The sequence below is a fragment of the Colossoma macropomum genome, unplaced genomic scaffold, assembly GCF_904425465.1.
Source record: "Colossoma macropomum unplaced genomic scaffold, Colossoma_macropomum, whole genome shotgun sequence".
NCBI lineage: Eukaryota > Metazoa > Chordata > Actinopteri > Characiformes > Serrasalmidae > Colossoma > Colossoma macropomum.
In genome coordinates this window covers 1,495,054-1,516,306 of record NW_023494790.1, presented here as the reverse complement: position 1 = coordinate 1,516,306, position 21,253 = coordinate 1,495,054, and the positions used below count along the sequence as shown (strand labels likewise).

The window sequence follows — 21,253 nt, the reverse complement described above, 5'->3', positions numbered from 1 at the left end:
CGACAGCCGATTTGGTCAGACTCTGAAGATGAGACGACACTAAATTCCCAAACAGTCAGTTGGTCTGTGTGGAGCTGCAGAACGACAGCCGGCTGTGCAGCGAGTGGGCGGAGCTCGTTACTCTGACGTAGCAACAAGCTGCTCGTTAAGGAACTATAATTTGGTGAAGGAACTGCGAACATTAAAACATATTAAACGCCGCGTTCACGGCCCAGTTTATTAATTTATTACTGTATTTATTTAACTGTTGTATTAAAGCAATAGAACACTCGAGGAGTGTGTTATCGCCAATAACATCACGGCTGTGATGATCTACAGCGACCGAATCACAGTTGTGATGTTATTTCGCGATAACACACTCCCTCTCGGGTTCTATTGCTTAATTGCAACACAATTTGGCTAAGAAGTAAGTAGCTACGTTACCAGCAAACATATCCATCAAACCATATGACATGAAAACATTTATTTATATAGGATTAAGAAGCAGAACTTGGTTAATGCTAGCTAATTAGTGTGTTTAATTACTTTCATTAGACATTAGCAGTCCTGCTGGTCACTTAGCGCTGATTTACCTCCAAAAATTGAATGACTCGAATGAGAACGGACAGAGAGAAAGCCTGCATGTAACATTAAATACAGTTTGGTTGGTGGCTGGTGTAGTGTAGTGGGTAACACCTCTGCCCTCTACACTGTAGACTGGGGTTCAATCCCCACCTGGGCAAGTACCCTACACTTCACCAATAAGAGTCCTTGGGCAAGGCTACACTACCATTGCCTGCATCTGTATAAATGCTCAAATTGTAAGTCGCTCTGGATAAGAGCGTCTGCCAAATGCCATAAATGTAAAATACACTTATGCAACACAGTAGTCTTTTGTAAACATTGTTACAGACTTTTTTTAAATTTTGGTGTTCTTGCCGGGATGGGGGTTCGAACCCATGTCCCATGTGAAGGACAGCAGTGTTTCCACTGCATTATGCCAACTGCAGATCTTCATATATGACACAAAGACACTGATGCGTCATAAACATAAATGCCTGCGTAAAGGGGCCCAGCGAACCTGCACTGGACTGTGTGCAGGTGGCTCAGCGTGCTTCCGTCAGTGAGGACGCTGTAAAAGGACAATGTACCAGCCGGCCCGTCCAGATACACACCTACTCTGTTGCTGCGAGAACGAGGGGCAGGTAGGAACTTCTTCTTGTCTTTGTGGTGGAAATAATATTTCTGATTGAAGGCAAAGAGGCCCCATGAATTTTCATCATTTCCAAATTGTCTGATGGTTTTTTTATAGGCTACTGCTATACCAGCTCTCCAGCCACTCCACTCAGCCTCCCAGTAACAGCGTCCAGTGAGACCCTCTCTGCACAGCAGCTGGGGGTATTCACATCGCTCTGGATGATATGGGTAGACCTGCTTCGTCTTCTCGTCCAACACAAATGTCACCTTTCTGTTCTCCTCGCTCAGGATCAGTGTATTGTGAATAGTATTTAGATTTACAGTGAGCTGGCAGGCATCTGCACACAAGGACAGAATTTAAATATATGAAGTTTCATAGCAAACAAGATAGCAAGTACGCATACATGTGCATGTGCTTGTAAAAACTTACATTTTCTTACTCCTGGTTTCATTCTGGACACCCCTCTATAGTTAAAGCTAATTAATAGAAACACAGGTATGAGATTTAAACACTTCATCTTTCAACTTTGAAAGGTGGAAGATACACAACACAGATACAGACCAGACAGAACATACCGTACACATAATTACATTAAACAAACAAACTAAAGTTATTTTTTTCCATAAAAGTGACAGCTAAAATATTTCTAATCATTAGTGAATGATACAAATTTCATTTTCATGGCTTATCTTCACTACTAGGTTTTGAGCCTTTTTTCTCAGAGTTTCCATTTATAATTCAATCTACCTGATTATGGTTTATGGGAGGTTATTCAGGTTTACAGTTCCATGCAACACTAGTTTTGCTTTAATAAAATGATTTAATATTAGAGCAACACACCTACATAACCAGCTAAGTGGCTTTCAGAAAGGAATGACTAATAATTTGACTCTGGTCTGTGATGTCAGGCTTATTAACGTTAATGAAAACTATTACAAAACAAAAAATTGTAGAAAAAAAAATTTCTTGCTAACTCAAAATTATATTCCAGGACTTTTTTTTAGGACAAATTCTAGAACAATTTCCGTGATTTATAAACTTAACCGATGTTGCCCACTAAAGGTCTTAGGTCTTAAAATGACACACAACTGCTGATGTCCTCACCATTAAAGTCATCATTACAACCCCAAATGACCCCTTACTGATATACTTAATCACAATTTAATCAGGAGTACTAAAATATTAGAAGTGAAAACACACTGCAACAAGCTGGCATGTGTTAATGTAGCCTTGGTCTGCCAGGCATTCTGACACAGTGTCCAGGTACGACACTGTAGTACTGAAGCCACAATAGGTCTGAATGGACACTTAAATTGGACATTAGCTGCTAAAACGTGCTAAACCACAATCACATGCACTTTTCCAGGACTTCACTAATATTTCTAGAACATCTAATCAATTGTTTTCATTTTCCAAGTTTTTAATAGTATTTAAGTACTATTTTTAGTACTAGTATTATTTTTAGTACTAGTATTTAAATGTACAGGTTTTCCATTTAATTCTGAAACTATAATAAAAATCAAAAACAATTTTCAGGGCATGAAGGACAGAAGCAGATTTTTTCAGCGTCTTCAGCAGGCTTTAAGGAATGCTACACCCTAGCCAAGCACAGTCTACTTTAGTACTAATTCAGTATCACTAAAACAGTGATACGCAAATAATGCTAGGTTAATTACGTACTTCAGTGCGTCCAGTTTATAGTTTGGGTCGTCCACTTTAGCCCAGAGCAGCTTCATTCCTGACTCTTCTGGGTGGTTGTAACTCAGATCCAGCTCTCTCAGGTGAGATGGGTTTGAACTCAGAGCTGAAGCCAGAGAAGCGCAGCCTTCCTCTGTGACCAAACAACGAGACAGCCTGCAAAATATAAAAGTCAGCCAAGCCTGACCAAGCGGTCTTGTACCCCCAGCTTGCTTCTGAACTGCCATAGCAGATGAGCAGTTGGGTCTCACGCAAAGATGGCATAAAAATATGAATAATTATCGCATTTCCAATCTAAGAGAAGAGGTAAAGCTGCTCACTCTCCTCTACTGTCCACATTTAGCTGTTGAGGCTGTTGGAATAAAACTAGATCCCACTCTGATTTGTACTCTATCGCCCCCTTCAGTACTGAGTGTTTTAACCTCCACAGCAGTGTAAGAACGCGCGGCCAGTTTGTACAGAAGAACTGAGCATTTGCAGTGCATTGGCCAAGCGCTGTCATTCGCATTCATGTTCTTGCGTAAAGTATGTTTTGGGCCTAAATTGTAAGCCGTTAGCAAGTTAGCCACATGCTATTCTAAGCCTAGCTCAAACTGACTGCCGCCTGATTGACAGTGTGTCTCATTTAAAGAACCGCTGCTAGGTAAGGAGCATCTTTTGCATCATCCTTAGCAGCAGCAGTCTGTGGAGGAGCCTTTCTGTGCAGTTAGTGCCAAATGACACCTATCAACAACTCATAACTGCAGCAGCGTCACAACTCTTAACCTGATTGGTTATGAGGCTGAAGTTTGAGGTGTCTGAACAGTGAGCGAGAGTTGAGGAAGGCAGCTATCAAGGTAAATAAAAAGGTATTGTGGTCTGTGATATTATAGAGCTGTGATGGAGCTGTTTAGCATGTTTGCTATCTTTTAGCCTGTTAACTAGCTGACCAGCCTAGTTCTAGTTGAGAGGATAAGCTGTAAGCCCCTCAGTTTAAACAGAACCGGTTTCTTCCTTCATCAGTACACTTGGTGCTCCATGTGAGCAGAATTAGTGTCAAACATTATTCCAAGCAGTAGGGTTTTTCATGCTGTGGCGCAGTAATACAGAGTTCAGTTGTTGTGAGGCAGTCATAGGTGTGTGTATATTGTGTATTTCACAACGGCTGATTTTAGGACCGGAATTATCTGTTTTATAAAAAAACACAACATTTGATGTTTTACCTTCTGAACTTTATTGTTTTTTGTAAATATGCACTACTTTCAAATACGATGCCTGCAACATGTTCCAGAAAAGTTGCGACAGAAGCACATTTACCACTATGTTACATTACCTTTCTTTTTAATAACAGTTAGTAAATGTTTGGGGATTTAAGACACAAACTGATCCAGTTCTGAAGGCAACCAAGCTAGCAGTTGATAAAACACTGAGCATCTTGTATTTGTACAGCTTTTGTTTAAATCAGGTCAAAGTAGTTTTACAAATCATTGCTTCTTGTTTTTTTTTCTCATTTTACATACTGTCACAACTTTTTTGGTATGAAGTTTGTACACTGTGGTGTGCTTATTATTTTGTGAGCGCTTGGTAACTTTATCCCCATCTAGCAGAGCAAAAAAAATACTAAACTCACTAAGTTAGCTTTAGCTGCAAGTGTTACCAAACACAGAAGAGAACTTTGAACTGATGACAAGTCAGATGAAGAATCTATTCTGCACTTCCCTCTTATTGCAACTGTTTGTCAGTTCAATTGTTTGAACTGAAAAAATGTATTATTCTGAAATTATGACCAGATTAAATAATCACAGTCACCTCAAATATTCAGGTAAGGTAATTTTGTAAAAATTGTGGCAGGCCTAGTCCAAGTGCCAGCAAAATCATATTTTCAAAGAAGCACCCTTACATAAAATAAACACAAAAATAACAACATTGTGAAAACTAACCTCAATATCTCCAGTTGACAGTGAGGACTTTCCAGTCCTCCAGAAAGCAGTTTGACTCCTGAGTCCTCCAGGTCATTCTGACTCAGATCTAGCTCTTTTAGGGCTGAATTTGCAGACTGCAGAGCAAGTGCTAAGTATTCACAGGTTTGCTTAGTGAGATTACACGTAACCAACCTACAAAAAAAAACAAAAGCAAGACAATTTAGTTCTGTTGAAGTGCAGAGTTATAAATTTACCATGATAATGTCTGCAACAGCCTAATATTCTAATAGTAACTAGAATAAAGGTATACTCCTGGGTCAAGTGGTTTAGGGTTCTACTGACTTGACATCTATCCATCATGGGGCACTGGGCACCATTATGAACCTGCTTTTTTCATTTTACTTTTTGACTTTTTTCTGTTCTTCTCAAGAAAAGCCCAGACTGAATTTTCAAATGAGCGAGAGTCACAATTCTGGGATGCAGAAAGGGTTTCAGAAAAAAAGTCAATTTCTTTCCTTGAACAAACAAAATAACAACAAACAAAAATAAACCTGTTAAATCTTCACATTCTCTCAGGTTCCAGTCAAACTGCTATATTGCCACACTGTGACATGTTGTAACTCACTAAGAACCTAAAGCACTATAACTGGTTTACATACAAATATGCCCTTCCATTTACTAAGACTTTGGGATTTTAACCGCCAAATCTCCTCTTTATGCAACATAAACAACTCAAAATATATACTTTGAGTTCATTGTGAACTACTAGAATAAGAGCAAGTTAATGTGAGGTATGATGCCCATGTTCATGATACTTTATTTTTTCAATACTTTATTTTTTCAATATTGTGAGACGATACACACTGAACAGAATACAGTTGGTTTTCATGCTATAAAAAGGCGTGATAATTGAAATGGGAATCTATAGTTCTATTGAACTAAATCTATTACATTTCTAAAAGTGATAACCGCAGCTGGAAAAAACCAAGCTGGAAAAAACTGATTTGGTTAGCCTACCACAGATGGTTGATGAGTGAAGCTGTTTAAAAGGGCAAGGTTTCTCAATCCAGATCAATAATGATGTACAATAAGAGGCAGATTGAACGGTGACAGAGTGCCTAGTGTGAGGATCAGATTGTAGTAGTAAAGTTAGTAAAGTTTATTTATATAGTGCTTTTTACAACCGGTGTTGTCACAAAGCAGCTTTACAAGGAAATCAGCATTAAAAAGAAAAGAAATCCGGGTCTGAGCCCCCATGAGCGTCACCAGTGGCGACAGTGGCAAGGAAAAACTCCCTAGGGAAACAGGAAGAAACCTTGAGAGGAACCAAGACTCAGAAGGGGAATCCATCCTCCTCTGGTCGACACCGGATAGTAAAACATTGTTAGTATAAAGTATTATAGTACAAAAAACAGGGTAAAAGGAGGAGCAAACAATTCATTTGAATAGTTTAGTTCATGCAGCAGCAGCAGCAGCAGCATCAGTGGGGTCAGGTTGTGGGGGTGAGGTTTGCACGATGAGCAGTGGCACCCGATCAAGGCAGAAGAGGCAGCAGCATCAGATGCACAGGATGGGCAGGTGTAATACCCGCCTTCGTCACCAGAGGTCAGTACTGACTTGCTTCCTAGTGACACCTTGACCTCTCTCACCCGCAGCTCATTAACCTCCCTTTATAAAGACCTTCACTCACACTGGATCTCTGTGAAGTATTGCCAGTTCATCTGAGTACCAAGCCTTGTTTCTTCACATTTGTTGGATTTTTTTTTTTGGGATTGCCTGGACCTTTTTCTGAACTCTTTAACTCTGTTTTTTAAATTCCCTTTGGTATCTTTGCTGTGTTGTGATCTATTCTTTTTTTTGACTTTTTGGACTGTCTCAGATTCTGGTTTTTGTGATTTTTGATACTATGTTTTGAGTAAACGGGAATTATGGATTCAAACCCATCTGGAGAGTCTTTATTACACAGATACTCGCATTAACACCACAAATATGCTGACTCATTTGTGAAGACATCATCCAAATGTGTCAGTTACCAGTGCAAGAAGAAAACGCGAAGCTAAAGCTAGCCAGCTTCTTATTCATATTTTCCGTTACAAGTTCTGCTTCATTAAGATGTAACAGAAAATTAGAAGCCAACTTCAGCATTGTGAAGAAAACGCTCTCAGCCGCTACTGTTCCCCACAGAATTCAGGCAGCTGCTAAGTGCAGATTCTGAACGGTCAATAGGGCTGAACAATTTGTGGAAAATATTGCGATTTTTTCCAACAAATATTGCGACTACGATTCGCGGTTTTTTATTTATTTATTTATTTTTTTATTGAGATTCTGAGGCTCGACCCCTGAACATAGTGTATCAAACTGCCAGTAAGCTGTGGTTGTGATGTCACAACACATGGAGATTTTCTTGCCTCTGATTGGTCTAACTCACCTACAGGCATTTCACAAACTCTTACTAGGTTCCGTTTCCCTTCTTAAAACTTAAAACACTGTTTTTGCTAATGTACCCACATAATAAAGATGGTTTGTCAAGGGTTCTTTAGTAAAGACAGTGGTTCTGTGTAGAACCATAAAGACTTTGACATTTGTGTGCATAAAAAGTTCTCTGCGTGGTGAAATGGTTCTTCAGATTGATAGAGAATGTGATGTATATGGTTCTATACAGAACCTTTTTGAAGAGTTCTCTATAGGACCAAAATGTTGTTCTATTGTTATAAGCTTGACATCAATAAGCAACAAAGTAACAGTACCAACCCTTTTTGGTGCTATACAGAACCACATACAGCACGTTCTCCAATCTGAAGAACCTTTTCACCAAACAAAGAACTTTTTATGCATGGAAATGGGTCTGAGTGTTCAAGTTCTACATAGAATGACTGTCTTTACAAAAGAACCATCTTTTTCAAGAACCTTGAAGAACTACATTTTATAGGAGTGTTGGCTATAATTAAAGAAAGTTGCAGCTCTTGTGATTTGAAAATTGCACTGCCTTAAATTGTATTATTAAATACAAAAATTATTTTATAAAAAATATTAAATACTTAATAATTGCGTTGTATAAAACGATTAATCTTTCAGCCCTAACGGTCAAAATAAATTGCTCTTTGCTCTTGCTCTGTATGGCTGTTATTAGGTAACAATTTACACCTCTATTTGGTTTTTGTGTGCGGTGATGCTGAATTGGGATGTGACAGGCTTGGTTGTGGCCATGTGTTTGCTTGCTTTCTTACTGCAAGCTATTTGGCAGATGCTGGATGCTAGAAATGCTGGTCTGTTCAGTCAAATAATGTAGGAGTTTCAGAATGCATAAATTCAGTGTATGATTCCAATCAAAGCAAAAGTTGACCACCAAGTTGTCAGCCATTCAGCACCAGTGCTACAATTTCAAACAATTTAATAAAAGATATCGCTGCTGTCGAAAGAAAACCTCATATCTCCAAAATGGTAACTTTACAGGAAAAGGAAAAAACCTATCTTACTTTTAATGTATGTATATGAAACCAGACTGTTTTCCAAGTCATTTTGGGCCGTTTCTTTTGGTCCATTCACCATGAAATTTACACAATATAAAAGGCAACAGGTATTTTCAAATTATGTCAAAAACTAAAAAATGACAAAAATGGAGATACAAGGTTTTCTTCCGACAGCAGCGACACATGAATGCGCTACTTAAATGGAATCATATTGGTATCAGCGGAATATTGTTTCATAATGACTGTCTTGAGAAAAGTGTTTAGATTTGACTGTGATTTCAAACCGATATTTTCTGAAGTATTTATTGAACTCTGTCTGCATTTCATTCATTTTACTGCATTTGTAACCCTACAGAATTAAATATTATATTTCTCCATAGTCAAAATGCAAGTTGATTAAGATTTAGGCGCAATTTCCAAATTACCTCAGTGTCTCCAGTTTACAGTGTTGATTCCTCAGACAAGCACAGAGCTGCTTCACCCCTGAATCCTGGATGTCATTGTAACTCAGATCCAGCTCTATCAGAACTGAGTTTGATGACTGCAGAGCTGAGATAACTATTTCATAGTCCTGATTTGTGAGCTTCATGTTTGCCAGTCTGTAAGCACAACAAATGACAGGCAAATTATATGTACTGTAAAACCAACATGTTGAAAATAATGATAATTATTCAGTGCTCATTTATTCTCCTAGATTTCATAATATGGAACATGTTATGAATATTTTATACATATTAGGGGTGGGGGAAATTTTGATTCTTAGATGCATCACGATGCGGATGTTGACGATTCTGAATCGATTCACAAATGTCATAAATCGATTTTCAAAATTTTCATTTATTACGTAATGTTGGCAGAATGCAAAAGGCAGAACTTGGAAGTGCGGAAGTGCGGGAGTGCAGCGCCTGGACAGTGGAAACTGGATGAGCGAGAAATCCGACCGGCATTAAAAGCCAGGTTAGGTCAGGAGTCGACTAACCAAATGTTAAGAGCCATTTTGTTCTTTCAACAAAAATCACACCACCTTGGGAGCCACAACATTTTATGTCCAGTATGTCTCAGTATGTGCTGATGTCCTAGTATAGGTTAAAAAATATAAATGAAAACACACATTTACTTTGCTTTAAGCTTCAGCTATAGCCACTTTCCTCTCATCGCTGCCGGAAAACTTTTCCTCAAAAGTAGAAGAGTTTCTTGTAAAATGTCTCTTATTGTTCGACTGTTTTACGAGTCTGAAGTCGCTTCTTATTCTCCAGCGTCTTGTTCGAATTTTCCAGTTCCACCTTAAATTCTGACTGAGGTGCCAGAATGTACATGCGGCACCATTTAAGGTGGAACGGGGAAATTCAAAAGAGATGCTGACTTCATCTTCACAACTTTTTAGTGTTTGACAGTCTCTCACTGCAGGTTTAACGTTCCAGGAAACCGACTGCGCTGCTTATAAATGCAAATAAGTCCATTCATCTCCAAATGTTCATCTTAAATCTCTCTCTTTGCCTTTTCGTTAGATACTAGCCAGGCAAGACTGCATTGCTATGTGCAGTCTGCACGCTGGTCCTCAGTTGTTGAAAATCAGGGCTTTTGCGCTATGTTGGAGTCGAGATACAGCGTCCAGTCTCGAAGATATTTTACTGACACAGCGATTCCCCCCACTCTCTACAACGAGACCAAATCCAAAGTTACAAAAGCAAAAAAAAAAATAAAAGAAAATGGGTAGAACAGCTGTAACATGTGCTGATACTAATCGCATCGAATCGTGAGGTGCCTAGGGATTCACACCCCTAATACGTATAATTTATATATTTTATATCAAATATTTTCTTTTGTTTTAATGTACTGATACAGAACTCACAAAGCCTTTTTGCAGTTCCTCACAACAGGGATCATTCTTCTATAACTTGCATCTGATGCTTTGTATTTCCTCGGGCCAAACTCATCCAGTACTTCCTTGGACGTCTGTAATGTGTGAGCTATTCTTGTGCAATCCCATCCCGTGACGCATTTCTTAGCGTTCAACAAAGTCTTGGCTTCTGTCTGAAAAGAGGTATCCTTCATTTCGCTGAAGCAATGTAAGAAATTGATCCATCTATCAGCACTGACGTTCTTTGGATGCTTCTGTCTGACACGCCGAATACTCTCCTGAAACTGCTCTGACATTTCATATTTGTAGGACAGTATGTGATTCAAGAGATCCCTATTGGATTCCAGCGAGATGCCACATAGGAAGCGGAGGAAGAGATCCAGGTGTCCAGTCTTACTAGCCAAAGCTTTATCTATTGCAGACTTCATAAATTGATCCACAAATGTCCCATAAGGTTTTGAACTTCGACTCTTGAACATCTTCACTACCTCAGCATTCTTCTCCACACAGGCTTGAAATCCAAAAAGAGCAGCAAAAAACTCTTGAAAGCTCAAATGCACAAAGCAGAAGACCTTCTTCTGGTACAGCACAGACTCCTCCTTGAAGATTTCAGTGCAAACTCCAGAGTACACAGACGCCTCAGTGACATCAATGCCACATTCTCTCAGGTCCTCTACATAGAACAGGATATTGCCCTTGATCAGCTGTTTGAAAGCCAGTTCAGCAAGTTTTAGGATCATCTCTTTTTCCCTTGTCCACAGATCATCATCTTTTACATGATACTTCAGGTTCTTTGTTTTTGTCTGGATTAGCATGAAATGTATGTACATTTCAGTCAGAGTTGTTGGAATTTCTCCACAAGTATCTTGCTCCAGGATCTGCTGGATCACTATGGATGAAATCCAACAGAAGATTGGTATGTGGCACATTATGTACAGGGTCTTTGCTTTCGTAATCTGTGAGAAGACTCTGCTTGCCTGATATGGATCACGGATCCTCTTCTTGAAGTACTCTTCTTTCTGAGGGTCACTGAACCCCTGAATTTCCGTCACACGGCTGACATACCGGGAGGGGATCTGACTGGCTGCCGCTGGGCGGGAGGTGATCCAGATGAGAGCAGAGGGAAGCAGCTCTCCTTTGATGATGTTGGTCATCAACACGCCTACTGATGTTTTCTTGGTCACATCAGAAATGATCTTACTCTGTGATGATGCTGTGATGTTGAGTGAAATTCTGCTTTCATCCAGGCCATCTAGTATGAACATGATTTTGCACAGATCGTACACCTTTGGATCAAGTTCTTTAAGCTCTGGATGGAAAACACAAAGAAGTCCATGAAGACTATACTGGTCATCCTTGATCAAGTTCAGCTCACGAAATGGAAGCATAAACATGAAATCTATATCCTGATTGGCTTTTCCTTCAGCCCAGTCAAGAACGAACTTTTGAACTGAGACTGTTTTTCCGATGCCAGCGATGCCTTTAGTGAGCACTGTTTTAAACTTTCTCTCTTCTAGTCCACTTCTTTCATGTTCTTTCTCAAGACTTTGTTCTGGTAAGGGTCTGAAGAGGTCACTGTAGCTGACTGGGATGCCTTTGTTGCAACCCTGGAACATGTTCTGAACCTGCAAGACTTCATGTTCTTCATTCACCCCTTCACTCTCTCCCTCTATGATGTAGAGCTGTGTATAAATGCTGTTTAAGAGTGTTCTGTTTTCGTGCGTTGGGATTCCCTCAAATAAGCACTCATATTTGCTCTTCATACTGGCTTTGTGATTCATCAAGACCTTCTGCAGAATATCTTCACCTGGTTGTTTATGCTCCATTGAATCTATGTTTGTGGATGGCTGTAAAGAAGGTGCTGTTCCAGATCTCCTTCTGCACTGAGGACAATCAGAGTTTCCGGATGAACCTGACTGGTCCCAATATCTGCTGATACACTGGGTGCAGAAAGAGTGTCCACAGCTGCTAGAGGCTGGATCTTTAGGAATCTGACCACAGAGTCCATATCTAAAACAAAGAAACAAACAAACCAAAGATGCCTTAGAGATGTGAGATAAAATTATACAAAAATTACGCTTTGAAAAAAACAAACAAAACAAATCAATAAAAAAAACAATTTTGCTGTGATTTCCAGATGCAATTTGCTGTCACATGCCACACTCCTCACATGGCTTTTCCTTCACAGCAAAAGATGACATAATGCTCCCACCATGTTGAACATTGTTTGCTATGACACAAATACACACGCACAGAACGTACTTAAAATTTCTGACTGGGAATGTAATCAGACACAGGCGTTTACAAGGTTATTATTCTTCTATTTAAAAGATTATTGACAGGATTTCCCACCTCATTCAATCAGATTCCGATTAAGCAATTAGTCAGATTATTAACCTATTATCAGGCTGCATGTAAACGTAGATTATATGCATCCTACAGTGGTCACAGACTGAAATTTTCCAGTGTAAAGACTAGAAAAACCCTCTTCTGATGACAAATCTTCATGGTGGGTGTATTTTTGGGTGTCTTCTTTACAATTTTCTTTATCATCCTTGTCAATAACCAATGTAAGAGATCACTAATGCTAGCTTGGTTGCATTTATTAATGGATTGATCAGTGGCTGGGCTAGCAGTTATAACAGACTGACACCACAAGTATTCCAATGGTTTTATGATGTATTTGTGTAATGCATGCTGGGTATTGTAGTGAGAGAATACTGTCCATGAAACATCTGGAAAGGCAGTCAGAGTGACAGGATTGACAAGTTATAGAAACAGTATACAGTTTGTCTGTGGTCTTTTATGTCTTACATGGAACGTTTTGGTTCATTACTGAAAGCAGGAGGCTCAAACATGGAGTGGCTGCTCTTCATAGACACACAGCTGAGCTCTGAAGATGCTCTTCTCTGTTGTTTGGTGTCAAACCTGACATAAAAAGAAAAAAAAAACAATTTTTATTTCTGTGTGAACATCACACAAGTTTTTTTTGAACTAGCTAATATCTCACCTCGGTCGTTTTGCTTTATCCCTAAAAGCCGGAGGCTCAAACATAGAGTGGTTACTCTTCATGGACACACAGCTAGGAACCGCAGCTGCTGTTTGCTGGTTCTCCGGCCTGGCAAAACACAAAAAAGGGTATTTGTCTCTATAGATCTCAGTATATGGCACTTAACATCTTTCCTAAGCCATTTAAGTTCTTACGAAGTAGAGCTGCAGAATATATTGTTTGTTAATCATTATTTTGATATTGGAAAACACTGATATCACAGAAAACGGCAACATGCAAATGAGAATTTGTTTTAATATATTTCAAGGCATACTGTAATTACAATATTTAGCAATATAATCACAATACTGTATTTTGTACATATTATGCAGCTTGTGAGCAGATTACACTTGTTCTATCAAGTTAATCAGAATATTAACAAATACATATTGACATATTTGTTTAATGCATGCTGGGTATTGTAGTGAGAGAATACTGTCCATGAAGCATCTGGCAAGGCAGTCAGAGTGACAGGATTGACAAGTTATATAAACAGCATACAGTGTGTCTGTGGTCTTTCATGCCTTACGTGAAATGTTTTGGTCTATTACTGAAAGCAGGAGGCTCAAACATGGAGTGGCTGCTCTTCATAGACACACAGCTGAGCTCTGAAGATGCCGTTTTCTCCTGTTTGTTGTCAAACCTGACATGAGAAGAAAAAAGGTAAACTTCTTTCATCTCTGTGCAAACAGCACACAAGTTTTTGAACCTGCTAATATCTCACCTCGGTCGTTTTGCTTTATCCCGAAAAGCCGGAGGCTCAAACATAGAGTGGTTACTCTTCATGGACACACAGCTAGGAACCGCAGCTGCTGTTTGCTGGTTCTCCGACCTGGCAAAACACAAAAAGAGTATTTGTCTCTATAGTTTTCAACATATGGAACTTAACATCTTTCCAGAGCCATTTAACTTCTTACCAATAGAGCTGCAGAATATATTGTTTGTTAATCATTATTTTGATATTGGAGAATACTGATATCACAGAAAACTGCAAAATGCAAATGAGCCCGTTTACTGTGTCTTTAATCATGTCATTAGTGGTTCCACAATGTGTTTTAATATATTTCAAGGCAAATTGTAACTGCAACATATAGCATTATAATCAGAATACGGTATTGTGATTATGCTGTATATATTATGCAGCTTGTGCTTGCTGTATCAAGTTAATCCGAATTTTCAACTATTATTAATGACAAAAACGGCATTACGTAATCAAGACTGACCTCATAAGCCTTACATCTTAAAGGGACACGCCAGGCCAAAATTAAAAACATAACTTGAGGTAAACATGCTTACATGCATCTTACAGTGGTCACAGAATGACATTTTCCAGTTTAAAGTCTAGAAAAACCCTCTTCTCATGACATATCTTCATGGTGAGATTGAGTGGATTTTTGGGTGCAGGCTTCTTTACAATTTTCTTTATCATCCTTGTCAATAACCAATGTAAGAGATCACTAATGCTAGCTTGGTTGTATTTATTAACAGGTTTATCAGTGGCTGGGCTAGAAATTATAACAAGCTGACACCACAGGGATTCCCAATGGTATCATAATGTATTTGTGTAATGCATGCTGGGTATTGTAGTGAGAGAATACTGTCCATGAAACATCTGGCAAGGCAGTCAGAGTGACAGGACTGACAAGTTATATAAACAGCATACATTGTGTCTGGGGTCTTTTATGTCTTACATGGAACGTTTTGGTCCATTACTGGAAGAAGGAGGCTCAAACATTGAGTGGCTGCTCTTCATAGACACACAGCTGTATGTCTGTAACTGCTCTTGCCAGTTAAATGCTGTATTTGAATGAGCGACAGGACACAAGCAGCTGGGCTTAGGGCTGGAACTACAGGTTTAAAGAGTCAAACTAGAAATATGTTTTAACAGCGCAGAAAGGAAAAAAGTGGTGTTAATCATTTAATGTGTTAACTTGTAGTGTGACGGTACATCTAACATCTTACCTAGGGCGTTTTCTACCGACACTGAAAGCAGGAGGCTCAAACATGGAGTGGTCACTCTTCATGGACACACAACTAGTTACTGGTGATGCATTTCTTTGTGTCTTCAACCTGACAAGACGCATAAAAATTGAAAAACTGTCCTCATCTCTGTGTGCACAGTACCAAGGATCTCTGAACCTTCTAACATCTTACCTTGAGCGTTTTGCTCCATCATTAAAAGCTGGAGGCTCATATATGGAGTGGTCACTCTTCATGGATGCACAGCTAGGAACAGGAGATGCTGCTCTCTTGGTCTCCGAGTGAACAGCACCACCCTCGTCATTCTCTCCAGAGAGGCAGGTTCCCTCTTCCACACTCTCTCCGTTGACACTCATGGTCAGTGGTCATAAAAACATGGTCTGAAACAAACAAACAAAAAAATACAGTGCTTGTAAAAGCACAAAATGAAAGAAGAAGACTTAAAGGGGAACTCCACCTATTTTTCAAAAACTCTACATAATTAAATGGTTGAGATGTACACAAAGTTATTCAGAGTGGTTTGGTGTGAAATGCTCTGTTCTAGAGTCAGAACTGTTCACAGAACTGTAAAACAAATGCAGCACTTTAACTTAAAAGGTAACCAGGTTAACTTCATAGGACTTGAAATACTAAGTTGACAAATGAATAATTTGTGTTTTACATTCATTAACGTACTATTTTTAATTCAACTTAACCCATTTTTGTTCTTTTTTTATAGCGAGTGGTGGTGATAGAAACCAGACATCTGAAGAGTTTAAAACCTCTGAAAGCTCAGTTACAGAAATGATTATGAATATGCTGCTGGGGTGTTCTAAGGCAAAATAGTCCCCAAATGACTCTTACCATCATCAACATTCCATATAAGCTCAGAAGACTCGTGTAGGTTCACTGGTGGTTTTGGATAGTAAATAAAATGTCTATATTTGTGTTGTAGTCATGGCAACCCCTGGTTCCTATCACCACCACTGTAAAGAAATCTGAACCAAATCTGAACCAAACCACTCTGAAAGACTTGGTTCACCTCTCACCGAATTATTCAGAAATTTTGAACAATTGGTGGAATCCCCCTTTAAACACTAAGGGTCAGATGTATGTTGAAAAAATGTTGTTTTGAATTTACTTGATTCAAATGTGCACTTCAGAAAGTATTACATTCTTCTGACTCTGAATGACTGTGTTAACATCTTAACCATTTAAGTGATACAGATTTTCTTAAAAATCAATGAAATTCCCTTTTAATGTACACTAGCATAATGCTGCCTCCAAGTCCTGTCAAAAATATTGGATTGACCAGATGAATGCCCACCTCAATGTCCTATTTACTAGTGGGGAACTCTGATTTTTCAGTGAGCCCCAAGTTTCCGAGTTGGTGGCGTGTCAACAAAAAAGCAATGATAGCTGCTGATAAACTGGCTGTATTTCAGTTCTTCATCAGCCTCAACATTAACACTGCAGGCTGAAACCATCCACACATGGAAATACAGATATAAGCACGTTCTGTGATACATAACTGCATAATAAACATTGGTCTGCTCATAAGTATCCTCTGCTCTTCGGTTTGTTGCAGTAACGCAAAATACACACTCTTTAATGATAGAAAAGCAAGAGTAAACCAAAACCATTATTTCCAGTGTATCTATCTTACTTTCAACCACAACCACTTGAACACAAATCAAGTCGTACTTACGACCTCCGGTGTCGTAGCTAAGCTAAGTAGAAACTTCTGAGGAGGACCTGAAGGCAGTACAGCATAACATGTTCACTAAGATAGAATTGCATAACAAAACTGAAAAATGACTAAAAACCTCAATATACTCTGCAAATTGCTCCAAATTTAAGCCTTATTAATCTTTGACACTAACAGCACAGAGGTCAAAGGCCCACCAAAATAGCGTAGCTTAGCTATTTTCGACCAGTTTGTTATTTTGACCACATACAGTTACATTATTTCACAATGCCAACCTCAACAAGACCTTAAAATACATTAAAATTGATATTCAGTGATTAACTAACGTTAGTTAAAACGTCTTACTTCACCTAGCGTTAGCAATAGCTAATATTTGATTACATGACAACACAAACAAACCAAGAATATCTCCGGTAGCCACAATGGGCAGCGTGTGGACGAGGAAGCCCAATGAAAGCTAAATCTGCTATATTTGTGTTAATAAATAGGGAGTTTATGTTCACTAATTCAGTAGAAATACCGTTAAATTATATGACTGAAGTGCGCAGCACTAACCTGCCTGTGGTAAACCTCTAAAGCTGCGCGCGCCCGATTTATTCCCGCTGTTTCTGTTTCCCGCCAAAAACCGCTTCTTCAGTGGATCTCAGTCCGTCCGTTTAAAAACGACCCAAACGTGGGACAGTTTTACCAAAAACAGGCCTGTAGCGACACAGAGACGGACAAACCGTTATAAACTTACCGGACTCTACCACAAAACTCTTCTCTGCTGAAGGTAAAGTGAGCTTTGGTCCCTCTTTCTCTGCTGTCTTTCTGTCTTTCAGTTTCGTTTGAGTGGATCTCGGCGCTGGGCGCGCTCAGTTTTCAGTGATCCTGCCTACACCCTACACCCTACAACCTACGCCCTACACCCTACACCCTACACCATATTCTCTATGCCCTACACCAGGCGTGTCAAACTCAACCACTAAATATAATAAAAGCTCAGCACATCTGTGGCCCAGCTGTGTTTTTATTTAATTTTTACTTACCATTTTGCCCAGTGGGGCATTGTTTATTCAAGATATGATAAACTTGCTACAGCAAAGTACCCAATGAATACTTATTCAAAAATAATTCTAAATAAAAAAAATAGTTTTAGGTAGTTTTTTAAACTCTCTGTTTGGTGTAATCACCGGCCCATAGACTGTTGTTGGGGGGGAAAGGGTCAGAACGCACGTTGTGTTGCAGTGCATTTTGGGGAATGGAGTGCATCTCAGGTGAAACGTAGGACGATGAAACGTACGACGTTTTAGGGCCTCTGTTGATAAAAAATAAAAAGAGTAGACTTCGAGAACAAAGTCGTAATATTTTGAAAAAAAAAATCGTACTGTATGATATTTCGAGAATAATGTCGTAATATTTTGAAAAAAAGTCTTATTATTTCGAGAAAAAAAGTCTAAAATTAAAAAAGACGTAAAATTAAAAAAAGTAATGTTTTGAGAAGAAAAAGTCGTAATATTTCGAGAAAGAAAGTCGTAGAATTACGACATTAAAGTGGCATTAATTCCAGGAAAGGTCGCAGTATTGTGGCCGAAGGCTCTGCAGAGTGAAGCAGCGCCTCCTCGTGTTAAATGAGGGGCGGTGAGTTGGTGGAGTTCTACTTTCATATCGATTCACCCATAAAGAAACACTCAGTCTCCCTGTCTCTCCTGCACATCAGCACCAGCCTGTTATTAGTATAAGAACCGGCTGAAACGGCTGAGCAGGAAACTGTGTTGTTGAAGGAGAATCGCAGGCAGTAGGAGTTGGATCTCTGCGTGCCAGGTGACGGGAGGAAGCGTCAGGTCGCGGCTGCCACTGAGCTGCCACATCGTGGCCACTTTTATTAGCGACGCTCATTTCACCGCCGCTTTTAAAATTTACATTTACATTTCAAATAAATTGCAATCCTCGCCAAATACTTTCCAAACACAGAATATTTTGCCATGTTAATAATATTAGTAAATATATTTTAAAATGCACTTAAAATATATGATGTTAAAATTTATGGGGAAATATTACACAAAGAAAGGTACTATAGAGAAATACACATATGTAAATGTATTTATGAAGTACATTGGAAAATGTATGAAAATTGCGAAAATACTTCGTCTAATGCAAATTTTAAATATATATATTTAAGAAATACATTTTTGGCCATTTTCATGTTTTGCAAAAATATATTTTATAAATATATTTGAAATATATATATTTTCTCCTTATGGGAGACTAATCTTTATATTGCTGTAGCTCCCTGATTGGCTGATCTGCTTCTGTTTAACACTCACACTCTATTTAAGGTGCTGAACTAGACCACACATTTAGTGAAACTTGACAGGAAAAGATAATTAATCATTATATTGATATTCTGTTTTGTAGGTTTATTGCAAATCTATGGGTATTTTGTATGTAAATAATAAAAAAGTTTAAAATGTGTATGGAAATAATTGGGAAAGCAATTCAGTTTTATTGTAGAAATTACAACATTAAATATTTAATTGTGTAATGAACATTTCATCGTCTAGATGTTTGCGGTCCCTGTCTTATAAATAAGAGTTCAAGTTTTTTGCATTTCCTTTCCTACTTTCTTTCTTCTTTTGCTGTAACTGTTCTGGTAATGATTTGATAAATTAATTACTACATTTATTAACATTAATAAACCATAAACATCAACATTATTAAGACAAATAATGTTTACAAAGTATTTGACACTTGTATTAAATTATGTTTATTAGTGTCAAATAAAGAACACTTGAATTACATCATGTTAATTCTATCTGTGAGTATTTTTTTTAGTTTCTTTTTTTTTTTTTACTTTTTTCTTATCCATATCTTTGGATTTATTCATTTGACAATAACTCAATACAATTGTTTATAGTTAATATGTACCATTTAAATATTAAATGAATGTTTGAGAACTATAACACTAATTCGACATTTCTTTACGATGTCTTTTAACAGGTATGGTGTATTTTTTCATGCCTTGAAATCTCTAACTCAGTCTCAGCCTTTTAAGAATGGGGCTTCTGACTTTGGTCCCCCCAACATCAATCGACTGACCTTCTCAGGCGGCAGAGCTGTTCTGTGATCGGCACAGAACAAATGTGCCTGAACAAAGCAGAAGCGCTTCAAAACATAAAAATAATAAAGGGCTGGATAATTCACTGAGGAGTCAACTGAAACGATGGAAAAGATCAGAAAAAAAATTTAAAATCCTCCCATCAACGAACAACCAGCACAGGACGAAGTAAATTTAAATCGCCACATTTCTAAATATTCTTAGTACAAAACCCAAAAAAACAAAAAATGTGGCGACCGCGAATAAAAGCGCCCGCGATGTGGCGACCGCTAATAAACGCGTCCGCGATGTGGGGACCGCTAATAAACGCGCCCGCGATGTGGCGACCGCTAATAAACGCGCCCGCGATGTGGCGACCTCTAATAAAAGCGCCCGCGACGTGGGGACCTCTAATAACAGCGCCCGCGACGTGGGGACCTCTAATAAAAGCGCCCGCGATGTGGCGACCTCTAATAACAGCGCCCGCGACGTGGGGACCGCTAATAAAAGCGTCCGCGACGTGGGGACCGCTAATAAAAGCGTCCACGACGTGGCGACCGCTAATAACAGCGCCCGCGACGTGGGGACCTCTAATAACAGCGCCCGCGATGTGGCGACCGCTAATAACAGCGCCCGCGATGTGGCGACCTCTAGTCACAGCGCCCGCGATGTGGCGACCGGTAATAAAAGCGCCCGCGACGTGGGGACCTCTAATAACAGCGCCTGCGATGTGGCGACCTCTAATAACAGCGCCCGCGACGTGGCGACCGGTGATAAAAGCGCCCGCGATGTGGCGACCGGTAATAACAGCGCCCGCGACGTGGCGACCGTTAATAAAAGCGCCCGCGACGTGGGGACCTCTAATAAAAGCGCCCGCGATGTGGCGACCTCTAATAAAAGCGCCCGCGACGTGGGGACCGCTAATAACAGCGCCCGCGACGTGGGGACCGCTAATAACAGCGCCCGCGACGTGGCGACCTGTAATAAAAGCGCCCGCGATGTGGGGACCTCTAATAAAAGCGCCCGCGATGTGGCGACCGCTAATAAACGCGTCCGCGATGTGGGGACCGCTAATAAACGCGTCCGCGATGTGGCGACCGCTAATAAAAGCGCCCGCGATGTGGCGACCGCTAATAAACGCGTCCGCGATGTGGCGACCGCTAACAACAGCGCCCGCGACGTGGCGACCTCTAATAAAAGCGCCCGCGATGTGGCGACCTCTAATAACAGCGCCCGCGACGTGGGGACCTCTAATAAAAGCGCCCGCGATATGGCGACCTCTAATAACAGCGCCCGCGACGTGGGGACCGCTAATAAAAGCGTCCGCGACGTGGGGACCGCTAATAAAAGCGTC

The 21,253-nt window shown here is 39.6% G+C and overlaps 1 protein-coding gene across 5 annotated transcripts; it reads right to left on the bottom strand.

Annotated features, from left to right (window-relative positions):
- Positions 1–318: 318 nt before the first annotated feature.
- Positions 319–17,672, bottom strand: LOC118808989 (NACHT, LRR and PYD domains-containing protein 3-like). 5 transcript variants are annotated; one of them, XM_036571876.1, is made up of 13 exons: positions 17,563–17,672; positions 15,311–15,516; positions 15,119–15,226; positions 13,881–13,988; positions 13,686–13,799; positions 13,118–13,225; positions 12,922–13,035; positions 10,099–12,117; positions 8,672–8,845; positions 4,795–4,968; positions 2,858–3,031; positions 1,607–1,653; positions 319–1,514 (listed from the first exon to the last, which is right to left on the bottom strand). In XM_036571876.1, the coding sequence occupies exons 2-13, from the start codon at positions 15,490–15,492 to the stop codon at positions 994–996; spliced, it is 3,843 nt and encodes a 1,280-aa protein (XP_036427769.1). In that variant the 5' UTR covers positions 15,493–15,516; positions 17,563–17,672; the 3' UTR covers positions 319–993. The 5 variants fall into 5 exon arrangements, with proteins under 5 accessions (XP_036427769.1, XP_036427767.1, XP_036427770.1 ...); XM_036571874.1 differs by lacking the exon at positions 17,563–17,672 and adding an exon at positions 17,379–17,521; XM_036571877.1 differs by lacking the exons at positions 15,119–15,226; positions 17,563–17,672 and adding an exon at positions 17,379–17,528.
- Positions 17,673–21,253: the final 3,581 nt, after the last annotated feature.